We start from the raw sequence: 13389 nt of genomic DNA, 5'->3' as shown, positions 1-13389 counted from the left end.
TAAGTTCCTACAGCGTCTCATCAGAGAAAGTGTTATTCGAGGATCTCCTGTATATCGAATTTAACTTTATTTGGGTACTTTTAACGTTTTTAGTTTGGTTTTCACAGGTTTAACTATTTTAGTTTGGTCTTCATAGAACTATGTAGAAGAAAAGCTTATTCCCACTTGGAACTGGATGGTCAGTATTATGGATTCTACTGAAGCTCAATTACGTTATGGTTCTGCATTAGCATCTGCTGGTGACCCGGGACATCCAAACCATCCTCTTCACGCTTCTCAGAATTCAGCGCGAAGAGAGAGGATGACTGCACGAGAAGAAGCTAGTTTACGAACCCTTGAAGGCAGACGGTATGAAAGTCTCCATTTATGCTTGTATGTTTAAACAGAACCCTTATAATCTAGAAAGGTAGGACTTTTTGCATAAGACCGCACTCCGTTGTGAGGGAGGAAATAAGTGCCTTGCATTACTTCTTTCAAATTGTGTAGTTGAAGCAAAACAAATTAGTTACAATCCAAGCTATTTTTAAAAAATTCATTTGTATTGTAAGAATCTGATACTAAATCCTTTTCATTTTTGAAATAGTTGGTCTACATGCTTGTCTTATTATCCCAAGGCCTCCTCTTCTCCCCCTTGAAAGGCATACATTCATGGAAAGACTTATTTTGACCATGATTAAATATGAATGTACTTTGTATTCGGGAAGAGGAATGTCTGTGTAATTATCAAAGCTGCCCTTTGGTTTCTCAGATTTCTTTTTCCAGCCTGCTGAATCATAATTAAAGAATATTTCTTTGTGGATTTGTTGTGTTCTTTCTATTCAATTACAAAATAACCTTTCTCAGGACTAGGAGTTAGCTAGTTGTTTGTTCCATTGATCACTGGAGTAGTGGCTGTGCCATATAGTGAAAGTGCCTGACCTACAGTCAGAGTCCTAGGAGATGGTGCTAAGTTTGGCTCAGGCTGCACAGCCTTGCTTCTCTGGGTGGATCATAAAGTAGGGAAGAAAAGGTCTAGGAGACTGCTTAGGAAGCTTAACAAGACTGGTTGGAGCCTACAAGAGAGGCATTAGTTCCTACAGTAGGATAATAAAGGTCAGGAAAGGGGTGAGAGAAGCTTTGAAATCATATAAACAGAATTTAGGGCCTTGTTGAGGGGTGGAGCAGAAGGAGGCAGAATTTACATTTAGACTTTGATTCTGAATAACTAACAGGAAAATAAAAGAAATGGAGTGGAATGGCATACTTGCTCTTGAGCGTGTTGAGAACTGGGAGAGAATTTGGTGGAAATGTCTAGTATGCAAAATTGAATTCTTGGCAGAGATCTATCTGGCCCAGAGATAAAGATTTTGGAGACATCCACTTTCCTATCCTAGGAAACCTGTTCCACAAACAGGCACAAGCTTTGTCTTCATTAGGCTAGTCTACCCCGAAGAACAGAGTTCTGATAACATCTTTGTTGGTGGTAGTGTTCTCCCCCTCTCTCTCTCTTGCTCTAGCTTTCACTCTAATACAGCAGCTTTATTGAGATAGAATTCATATCATACAATTCACCCAGTTCCAAAGTTTTGAGTATATTGCTGTTTGCAACCATCGCAATTAATTTTAGGATATTTTCATTATCTCCCCAAGAAATGCTGTTACTATTAGCAGTTCCCCCTCCCCCCATTTTCCTCTACCTTCCAACCTTAGGCAACCACTGATCTACTCTCTGTCTGTAATTTGTCTATTATGGACATTTCATAGAGGTGGAATCATGCGATGTGTCGTCTTTTGTGCCTGGCTTCTTTTACTTACCTAGCATAATGGTTTTAAGGTTCATCCGTGTTTAGCATGTATCAGGACCTTATTTCCTAGTTATATTCCACTGGATATGCCACATTTTGTTTATCCATTCATAAGTTGATGGATATTTGGGTGATTTTGGGCCACCTTTTAGCTATTACGAATATTGCTATGCTGAACACTTGTGCACAGGTTTTTTTGTGGACATGTGTTTTCAGTTATCTTAGGGTATATACCTAGGAGTGGAATTGCTGGACCATATAGTAACTCTTTGTTTAACCTTTTGAAGAACTGCCCACCTATTTTCCATAGTGGAAAAGAGGGTTCCAATTTCTCCACATCTTTGCCAACACTTATTATCTGTCTTTTTTATTATAACCATCCCAGTGGGTGTGAAGTGATATCTCATGGTTTTGATTTACATTTCCCTAATGGCTAGTGAGGTTGAGCGTCTTTTCATGTGTTTATTGGCTATTTGTGTATCTTTGGAAAACGTCTATTTAGATCCTTTGCCCTTTTCTAAATTGGCTGGTCTTTTTATTGACTGGTGTTGGTTCTTTATATATTCTGGGTACAAGTTCCTTATCAGATATATGATTTGCAGAAATTCTGTCCCATTCTCTGGGTTATCTTTTCACTTTCTTGATGGTATCTTTTGAAGGACAAAAGTTTTTAGTTTTGATAAAGTCCAGTGCTGTCTGTTTTCTTTTGTTGCTTGTGCTTTTGGTGTCGTTTTAGGCAGTGGTTCTCAAAGTGTGTTCTCCAGGACAGCAGCAGTAGTATCACCCAAGAGCTTGTTAGAAATGCAAATTTTGGGGCCCTACCCCAGACCTACTGAAACAATGCAATGGGGCAACTCTCTGTTTTAACAAGTCCTCTGGGTGATTCCTCCCCCCTTTTTCTGCCTCCCCCGCCACACACACTCCGGTTCAAGCCATTGTTTCTCAGTCTAGTTGTGTGAGACCCAGCTCCCTAGCCCATGCTGGTATTATGAGCCTTGCGCTCCCCCTGGCTGAGGCTGTCGGTTGCCAGTCGTTGGTCCACTGCTCACAGTAGTTCTTGCTGGCTGCCGGCCACTCACGATGGCCACCAGCAGCTCATAGCAGCTCACAGCAGCTCACAGCAGCCCAGCTCCAGGGAGAGCTGTTGTTCACAATCTTAGCTGTAGAGGGCACAGCTCACTGGCCCATGTGGGAATCAAACCGGCTACCTCGGTGTTAGGAGCATGGCGCTCCAACCACCTGAGCCATCAGGCTGGCCCACCTCTGGGTGATTTTGATGGATGCTAAAGTTTGAGAACGGTTGTCTTTGGGGAAGGAGTTCCTTCTGCCATTCCAAAGGATACTGGAATTCCTTTTCTGTACAAAAGTACAGGACTATAAATTTTACACAGTGGTTGTGTTTCTAAAGCAGAGCCACAGGCTTAATGAGTATTTATGGATAGACTGTGTTCCGAATTTTGCATATTTATGATAGTAGCAAACTCACATTTGTGTTCTTTTTGTAAACACTTTCATTTCTTTTTATTCCTATAGACGTGCCACATTGCTTAGTGCCCGCCAAGGAATGATGTCTGCTCGAGGCGACTTCCTAAATTATGCTCTGTCTCTAATGCGGTCTCATAATGACGAGCATTCTGATGTTCTTCCAGTTTTGGACGTTTGCTCATTGAAGCATGTGGCATATGTTTTTCAAGCCCTTATATACTGGATTAAAGCAATGAATCAGCAGACAACATTGGATACGCCTCAACTGGAACGTAAAAGGTATCCATACTTGCCACGAGGTTGGTTTAAGAAATACTTATTTGCTCAGTGTGGTCTTCGTTAGTACATTGTCTGATATTTGGAGTCAGAAGAACAACATTGCCAAAGAGAAATAGTGCAGGAACATTTCATATGGGAAAGTGGGCTTGAGCCTCTCCAGTCTTTCGCCATGGCTACTCTTCACTTAAAACAGGAAAGCTAAGAATCCAGTTAAGCTTTATACTCGAGATAGTTTGGCCTGGTTGTTTATCATGTTTTCTATTAGAGTTTGTGTAACCCCTCACTGTTTCTTGGTGTGATTAGCTTTTTGCTTCTGTTTGAGCCTATTTTGTAATTGTAGTACATTTGGCTGGTTAGCTTACCATTCGCACAGTCTGAAACTTTATCCCAGTGTTTGAAATTGGTTGGGTGCTTACCAGACCTTTTCAGTGTTTTTTGCTTATAGTTCCCATCATCTTTGCTCCTGTTCATATTGTGCAAATATTTCATGTAAAACGACGCATTTGTCTTTTTAAAGGACACGAGAACTCTTGGAACTGGGTATTGATAATGAAGATTCAGAACATGAAAATGATGATGACACCAATCAAAGTTAGTGTACAGAAAATCTGCTAATCTTCTTCAAGAAGTGGCTGCCTCAGTAGTTCCCCTTCAAGCTTTTTAACTTCATTATTTTCTGTCTGGGTGGGAATTTCTCTTTTCTTCTCTATGTCCCGTTTCTTGCCTTTTCTGTCCATTTTTCCTTAAACATCCTTACATTATTTGCTTCAGAAATAGGGATGGTTAAAGAAATGTTACGAACTTGTCAACAATCGATTTTTAAAATTTTATCTTTGTATCTCTCCTGTGCATTTCTCTTAGTTTTAATGTTTACCTTTACCCTTAAATAAAGTGGGTAGGCACTACATTAAAGTCTTAGCAGAACCTTTGTTAATATTTATACAAAATAGATTTAGTCAAGAAAATGAGAAACACCAATTATAACTCCCAAATACCAAACTTTTTAACAGTTAATACAATAAAAAGAGAGAAAATATACCAAACTCAAGAAATTGTGGGATATTCTGCAATCTATTCATAGTTTTCAGCTATTATTCAAGTGGAATTTAAAAAATTTTAAAGTGGGGTCAGATAGTCCATTTAACTCTGATTAGCCAGTAGTTTTATTCAGCCCAGGGAAAGACAGCTGACCTAACTGCTAGTTTTTGAGAACCCAGCCATGGCTTACTGCTATTTTCACAGCACACTGTAAGTAAGCACTGCTCAAAGTTTAATTGCATTAAGGGGAGTCGGTGTGCTGACTTCCTGTTGGGATGCATGAGTGCCCAGAGATTTCTTTATCTTCTTAAAGAGGAAGCAGAACTTACAAGTTAGCGAATGCTCAGATTTCAGCTCCCGAGCATCTCCTCTTTTTGGAGTCGTGTGAGCCGTGTCCTAAATATGCTCAGGAATCTTTGTTCAGGTCTGAATCTCTAGAGAGAGAGGAAGATGTAGGAAACTTCCGGCTAATACAAAATGGAACAATATTTGTTACTACTAATAGTTTTGGGTCAAGTTTTTATTGTTATTTAAAATACACATAACATAAAATTTACCAAAAAGTTACTCTTTTAAACTGCTAATACTGTAATATTGTTAAAATTTTGGACTATTGTTTTTGAGTGGCATTAAATTTTATAAAGAGATAACAGGAATTATGGATTGAGCAGAGTAAGATTCTTTTACCCTTCCCCAATATTTAAATAATTTTTCTTAAACATTTTATCTCCTTATGTTTAGGTGCTACTTTGAATGACAAGGATGATGACTCTCTTCCTGCAGAAACTGGCCAAAACCACCCATTTTTCCGGCGCTCAGATTCCATGACATTCCTTGGGTGTATACCCCCAAATCCATTTGAAGTGCCTCTGGCTGAAGCCATCCCCTTGGCTGATCAGCCACACCTGTTGCAGGTGATTTAAATAAACTGGTCTTAAGGTTTCTTTTTAATTTACTTTATTATTTTTTAAAGTATTCAATGTAACTAGAATATTTCTGTTAAAATTCCAGCCAAATGCTAGAAAAGAGGATCTTTTTGGCCGTCCAAGTCAGGGTCTTTATTCTTCATCTGCCAGTAGTGGGAAATGTTTAATGGAGGTTACAGTGGACAGAAACTGCCTTGAGGTAAGATAGTAAAAATCTTTGCAATATAATATTTGTGAATGAGCAGTTGTCTCAGCATCCAGATGTTTGGAAATGCATTAATTCAGAATATTGTATTTCCCCAAATCATAGAAGTAATAAAAATTGCTGTTTTATGACAATAAAAGGAATTCCGACTGTTTCATTAGCTGCTTTGAGACTAACTTGCACTATCAGGTTACTTCATCTATAAAATGGCAGTTTCATGATGTGTTTTGCCTAGTTCATAGAACTGACTGTTGTAATGCTACTGAAAATTTAAATTCATACATATATATATATATATATCTTTAATATATGAGCATATATAATATTAACTTCAAACTCTTCTTTTTGAATCTAGAATGTGAAAAAATAAGGTAATATTAATAATGATACCTAACATTTGTTGAATAACTCCATCTCCTGGGCATTGTCTCAATTAATCTTTATAACCATATTGGGTAGAAAACGTTATCTTGATTTTATGGGTAAGAAATTGAGGCTTGGAGAGATTACATAAACTTCATGTGGGGAATGTCTTTTGTTATACAGCTAGTTAAGTAGAAGATCTAGTTTTTAGATAAAAGTCTGATTTAAGAGTCTAAAATTTATACCATATTGTTTCTCCAGTGAAAAAGTAATACTAACATGATTAAGAGCAGGCATAGAAGAAATTGAGTTGAATAGAGTTGTTTGTTAACTAAGTGGTAAAGGAGAATACAATACTGAAAAGATTGAAAATGTTTAAGAGACTTAAGTAACCACAGATATTACAAAGATTCTTTTAAAGTTCTCAAAGGCTGCTGTGATAAATGCAGTGGACTTGGTGGTCAGTGAGGAGATCAGGCAGACGGGAAACGGGCTGCACTCTGTAGTTGGAGTGCCAGAAAGGAATTACTTCACTTCTATGTGATTTGTCTGGAGTATTAATAAGTCGAAAAGGAAATCTAGTCTTTTTTTTTTTTTTAATGTGTAACTTTCAAATGTAAAAATTCATAGGTTCTTCCAACTAAAATGTCTTATGCTGCCAATTTGAAAAATGTAATGAACATGCAAAATCGGCAAAAAAAGGAAGGGGAAGAACAGAACGTGGTACCTGAAGAAGCTGAGAGTTCAAAACCAGGGCCATCTGCTCATGATCTTGCTGCACAACTGAAAAGCAGTTTACTAGCGGAGATAGGCCTGACTGAAAGTGAAGGGCCACCTCTGACGTCTTTCAGGTATTTGCTAAGAGAAGATGGTTTTTTTATTACATTACCTTAGGGCTATTATATAATTCTTGTAAGAATTTTTATTTAGAAATTTAATAATTTTCTTTATTTGTGTATAAATAATAGAATTAAATGCTAATATTATTTCTGTGTTTACCAGATATTTAATTAAATTTGAGTTTTCTGGATTTTTGGTTTTTTGTTACTATTTTGTCATTGATTGACATTCTGATTTTCTCCTCAATTTGTTAGGGAAATTTTGTGACTGTTTTTAATGTTTAGTACTGAGTTAAAGTATATATCCATGTAAAATTGCCAGTTATAAACTTGTTACCAGCAGCTCAGCTAAGGGGAACATGGTGAATAACTAAAAAAGAGATTTTTAGATTTGTGGCTCTCATTCAGACTCCTTTGCCAGGACCACAGTTGGTAATTCTCTTGCAAGAGGTAGGTTCTTTCCCAATAACAATTTGCCAGTATACAAGGTGTGATCAAACAATATGGTGAATGTTTAAATAAAAAAAAATAATAATTACAGTAAAAGACATTGCTCTTAATCCCCCTCAAAATACTCCCCCTCGTTTCGAACGCTCTTATCCTGTTATTCTTGCCACTTTCTGAAGCAGTTCTGGAAGTCCTCTTTCGTGTCTTTAGTTGTGGCTGGCTTGATGTTCTAAATCGATTTGAAACATTTATCTTTTGTGGTCATTTTGACTTTGGGGAAGAACCAGAAGTCGCACAGTGCCAGACCCAGTGAATAAGATGGATGAGGACATACCGTAATATTCTTATTTGACAGAAATTGCCATATACCAAAAGCAATGTGCGAAATGGAACCTTTCCGTTGTGATCAGAAAATACGGTGAATGCTGCTAAGTGCCATCTAACAGAAAGGCAGGGATCTTTAATACATAAAGCGGTGTGTCGAACCTTAGTAACAGTGTGACAAGTTTCAACTTGTTCCATGCAGTCAGTCAGTTGAGAAGAAGGTGTGTTTTAAAGTGTGTCGTGAATCATCCTCCATCAGGACAATGCTCCGTGTCACACATTGCTTCTGGTATATGGCAATTTCTGTCAAATAAAAACATTATGGTGTGTCCTCATCCACCTTATTCACCGGATCTGGCACTGTGACTTCTGACTTTTTCTCAAAGTCAAAAATGATTCAGGACATCGAGGCAGCCACGACAGTGCAACTAAAGACACTCACGAAAGAGGACTTCCAGAACTGCTTCAGAAAGTGGCAAGAACAATGGCAAAGTGTGTTCGAAGCGAGGGGCAGTATTTTTATGGGGATTAATGGCAATATGTCTTTTACTATAATAATTTTTAAAAATTTAACCAGTCACTAGTGTTTGATCACACCTTGTATACTGTGGCTCACTATGGCTAATCATCAAATGATTTACAGAGTATCTGCTTTATGCTCTGTTTTTTTGGTTAAGTAATGTCAGACAATTTTTATTTGCTTAGCAGGAATTAAGCTAATTTAGGAAACTATATACATTTTATGTACATGTTCTAACAACCGTAAAAGGAAAGGAAGAATTGTCGACTGGGTGGCCCAAGTTTCTTAGAGACAATAAGGCTTGAGCTGAGATGGTTAGAATGTAGAAGCACAAAGATTGACAGAGAGAAAAATCAGAGTTAGGGAGACAAGCTAGAAAGCTGTTACTAGTTCTGGTAAAAAAGGGGCCGAAGTAGAATATTGTCTTTGGGGATGGAAAGACAATCATGGAAAGGAAGAGAAGCTCATAAAAATGGTGAAGAAAAATTAGAATTTCTTTCAAGTTGGTGTTAGGGAAGCAGATGTTACTACTGAAAGAAGTCAGGAGGCAATGTCATTGTAGGGAAGAGGCCATATTCTGTTTTACCAGGTTGAGTATGAGTTGAGTATCACTGAAGTGGATATATTTAACACAGTGGAAATTCTGGTTCATTATGAAATTGTGACCTAGGGGTCTTGGAATCACCTAGATGGAGATGGACAGTGCACTTTAAGGAGAGGAGGTGAAATGAAAGATGAAGATAGGCAGCCCAGGGGTGTATCTTTACATAAAGGATAGAGGGGAAAATAGAGTAAAAATGAGAAGTTCTGTGAGGCACGGGTAGTTATAGAAAGCTCTCCACTAGAGAAGATGTGGTTTGAAGTACTTAAATACTCAGAATATTGAAAGATCTTACAAGTAAATCATTGTCATTGATCAAAAGTCAGTGAATTTTTACAGTTGGCTAAATACGTCCCCCTCTCCCCATAAACTTCTTACAGGCCCCAGTGTAGCTTCATGGGAATGGTTATTTCCCACGATATGCTGCTAGGACGTTGGCGCCTTTCATTAGAACTATTCGGCAGGGTATTCATGGAGGATGTTGGAGCAGAACCTGGATCAGTATGTATTTTGAGCACTTTAAATTCTATTTTGCCTGATAAGTACATATTTCAGACAATAATTCTGTCATGCATTTTTTTTAAGATCCTAACGGAATTGGGTGGTTTTGAGGTAAAAGAATCAAAATTCCGTAGAGAAATGGAAAAACTGAGAAATCAGCAGTCAAGAGATTTATCACTAGAGGTAAAGGTATTCAGATTTTCTTATACTATACATATAGTATGCCATTCATATAAAGTTTAAAAATTTTTCATATAAAGTTAAAAGTCTTGCTTAGGGATGTGTGCTGTATAATTCAAAATTTTAAAAAATAAATGGTATTCACCAAATTTAGAGTAGTAGTTATCTCTGGCTGTTGACTTCCTAGCGTCTTCTAATGATCAGTGAATTTTTTGTTTTAGTTCTTTTTTTTAAGTATCTTTATGAACACACGGACTTAAATGTTTTTGATGTACTGATACTCCGATCCAAATTCAAGATTAAGGACCACAAGGTTGTTTTATTTCACCTTTTAGTCTTTACCCCCATCTTCCAAACTGAATATCCAACTTCCCAACAACACTGATAAAATAGCTCATCTGCTTTTATTCCACAGCATACATATAGCAGTCTTAGAATCACAGTGTCAACACTGCCACCAACAAAATGATTATTGAAAACAGCTTAAGATTTATTCTCAGTATTTTTTGTTCTTAGAGCATGTCCAGTTGGAGATGTATAGTCAAATTACTTTGTTTTAAAGTCACTTGAAATAATTCCTTTTTGTGTGGTTCCACTATCTCCATATAATTAGGGCCTTTTGTTTCACTTTGCTTTCGGCTTTTAGGGATTGTTTTCTCCTTTGATTTTGTTTTGTTTCATAATTAATGTAAAAAATCTACAGTGTTGGATGGTCAGCTCTACAGAGAAGGTGTATGTATTCAGAGAAATTTAGTTTCCATTACTGTTTCTTTTACCATGTCCCCCGCCCTCCAAGGTTTTTTATTAAAGTTTATTTCTCTCCCCTCTTTAAAAAATACAGTGGTACCTCGGTTTTCGAATGTAACCTGTTCCGGAAGACCGCTTGAGTTCTGAAACGTTTGAAAACTGAGGCAGGGTTTCCCCATAGAAAGTAATGCAAAATGGATTAATCTGATCCAGACCTTTAAAAGCAACCCATAAAACTGCAAATTTAGTATGAAGTTTACTATCTAATGATACCACAGATCCGTAAAATGTATGGCGTTCATAAACTGAAATGTTCGTCAATGGACACGTTCGAAAACCGAGGTACCGCTGCGTAATCGTGTATGTATATTTACTACCCATCTCTCCCCGCCACTGCCCGCTCCGAGCGTGCTATACATTTTATTCCATCTTGCTTTCCCCAGTGAAGAGTATATCCCAGAAGTAAAGCCGTAGTGTATACAGAGATATTCTGTCTGCCTTTTACAACTGTTTAGTCTTAGTGTACTGCATTTTACAGTTGTATCAGTGTTTTCAGCCAGTCTCCTGGTCATAGATATTTGGGTTTCTTTCCAGTCTTGCTGTTACAAATAGTGATGTGAAGAATAGCCTCATGTGTGTTTCTCTTTTGGGCTAGTGTGTCTTTAAGATAGATTCCTAGACATGGGTCAAAGGGCATGTGCATATACGTAATATGTGCATATATAATTTTGCCATATATTGGCAAACACATCTGCATAATGGTTGCATATTTTGGCATTTTCAACATCGATACAAGAATGTCTGATTTCCCAACAGTCTTGTCAGCAGTTTGTTGTCAGATTTTTATATTTTTGCCAATCTGGTAGGTTAAGAAATGGCATCTCAGTAATTTTAATTTTCTTTCTTTTTTTTTTTTTTTGAGCAAAGTTAAACATCGTTTCATATATTTAAGGATATTTCTTTCTCTGTGAAATCTTTGTTAGTATATCCTGCCCATTTTTTCTATTTGTTGATTTTTTTTCTTAGGTTTTTAGAAGCACTTTATCTTTAGATGATATGCATACTACTCATGAATATGTATATCTTTCTCTGTAATAGAAGGTGCAGATACTTTCCCCAGTTTGTCATTCTTCTTTCTCTTTGCTTGTGGTGTTCTGTCACCAAAGGAATATCCCATATTTTTTTCTCATATTTGCTGTTTAAAAAAATATTACATTTTATAGTTTTAATCCACTTGGAATTTATTCTGGTGCATTTCAAAATAGAATGAATTGCTGTTTTTTAGTAGACCTTTTAAGAAAGTGTTAGACTTGAGTTAAATTCCACTATCCTGATTTAATGCAAGACGTTCTTGTATGCTTTAGAATGTTGTTTATTTGGAATGTAACAGCTTCTGAGAACCCACATTACTTTGTAGTCATTTAAAATGTCAATGAAAAGCTAAAATTAGATTTTCAGATTTTACACAGAAAAATTTTAGGGTGGTTTCCCACACTGAATTTACTCCTTTTTTGATTTGTTTAAATAGGTTGATCGAGACCGAGATCTTCTCATTCAGCAGACCATGAGGCAGCTCAACAATCACTTTGGTCGAAGATGTGCTACTACACCAATGGCTGTACACAGAGTAAAAGTCACATTCAAGGATGAGCCAGGAGAGGGCAGTGGTGTAGCACGAAGTTTTTATACAGCCATTGCACAAGCGTTTCTGTCAAATGAAAAATTGCCAAATCTAGATTGTATCCAAAATGCCAACAAAGGCACTCATACAAGTAAGTACTCTACAGGTAACAAGCATCATAAAAATTCTTTCCTTGTTTGATTGAAACAGTGATCATCATGGTTATATGTATTTATAGTGGGAGAATGGTAATGTGCATTTACATTGTATTGTAGATTAATGATTTAATCATATTTAAACTAATCGACAATTTAGTAGTTTGCTCTTTTACTGCCACATTTATTTTCATTAATGTTTGTGATTGTACTAAGTGGATATATCATCTCAGTTGTTACAGGTTTCGGAAGGGGATGTTGTAAGATCTGGGGTAATACCAAAGTTCAATGAGCAGATTGCAGTATTTCCCACCCCTGTATTTAATTGGTCCTGTATTTAATTGGCACAGATACTTCTGAAGAAAATGATGTTCTCTCTAGAGCAGTGCCATTCAAAGTATGATTTGCAGAGTTGCTACTGGTTCCCATTGAGATAGGGAGCTTGCAACCAAATGTGAATTGGCTGACTATGTCATTAACCTCACTGTTTCATTTAGCAAGAGTATTTTTTGGTAACAATATTTCTATTAACATCTCGGTGCAAGCTTTTTACCTCCTTGAGTACCAGCATTTTGGGATTGGAACTTTTGCCTAATTTTCAAGATTGCAATTAGCAAATTAAAAAGTCTGTGAAAATTACAGAAGCCTTAACGAGGTGATAACTGGTGATTTATGTAAAGCAGGGGTAGAATATTGCCAATCTTGTAGATGGATATCGTAATTGAGGGAGAGAGTTACTAAGAAAATCCTGCAGTTTACCTAGGCTATAGATGCAGTTCATTGGGGTTCTGTAAACCTCCACCATAAAGGCTGAATGAGCTCTGGAAAGGATTGAGGATGAAAAAATGGGGAGCATACCCTAGCCTTTCATCATTAGTTTCACCATTTGATTTTCTATAGACATATAAGAAGAAATTGGCAAATGTGAATGAGGAACCCTGGGGAGTCATAACATTTTAGAAGTAACTTTTCTGCATATTCTTTAGGAAACCATACTCTGGTTTATATTTAAGGTTTTAAAAGTAGTAATAGCTAATGTTCTGGGTGGCCTATAATGCTTAACTAAGTACTGAGAGAAGATATTCAAATATGACTCTAATCATGTAAGAGATACCAATATTATTTATGGTGAAACTAACATAGCCCCAGTGGCTACATATTCACAGCTTTGACATGACAAGGGGAGAAATTCATTAAACAAATACTGAGTGAACATCTGTTAAGTGCTAGGTGATTCTGCCACAATCACCCCAACCCTCAAAACTATAGGGAGAGAAAGGCACTAACACAGATGGTAAGGAAGGTGGTCTTCAGTGTGTGTGGTCATGTCTTCACATTGACTTTAAAGTAGTTGCATTTACATTCATCTAAACA

General features: G+C 37.0%; 1 protein-coding gene across 5 annotated transcripts in view; it reads left to right on the top strand.

Moving 5' to 3' along the window:
* UBR5 (ubiquitin protein ligase E3 component n-recognin 5) overlaps positions 1-13389 on the top strand; it is a 127390-nt gene that overhangs the window by 99102 nt on the left and 14899 nt on the right. For 3 of the 5 annotated variants that reach the window (XM_033125735.1, XM_033125733.1, XM_033125737.1), the window contains exons 40-48: positions 137-348; positions 3318-3548; positions 4066-4139; positions 5328-5500; positions 5598-5711; positions 6711-6931; positions 9192-9312; positions 9397-9501; positions 11768-12011. In XM_033125735.1, coding sequence (XP_032981626.1) covers positions 137-348; positions 3318-3548; positions 4066-4139; positions 5328-5500; positions 5598-5711; positions 6711-6931; positions 9192-9312; positions 9397-9501; positions 11768-12011 — 1495 coding nt within the window. The remainder of the gene's footprint in view (positions 1-136; positions 349-3317; positions 3549-4065; positions 4140-5327; positions 5501-5597; positions 5712-6710; positions 6932-9191; positions 9313-9396; positions 9502-11767; positions 12012-13389) is intronic. The other 2 variants (XM_033125734.1, XM_033125736.1) reach the window with 1 other exon arrangement.

This window comes from Rhinolophus ferrumequinum, chromosome 14, assembly GCF_004115265.2.
Source record: "Rhinolophus ferrumequinum isolate MPI-CBG mRhiFer1 chromosome 14, mRhiFer1_v1.p, whole genome shotgun sequence".
NCBI classification, from domain to species: domain Eukaryota; kingdom Metazoa; phylum Chordata; class Mammalia; order Chiroptera; family Rhinolophidae; genus Rhinolophus; species Rhinolophus ferrumequinum.
This window is presented reverse-complemented; position numbering and strand designations above follow the sequence as displayed.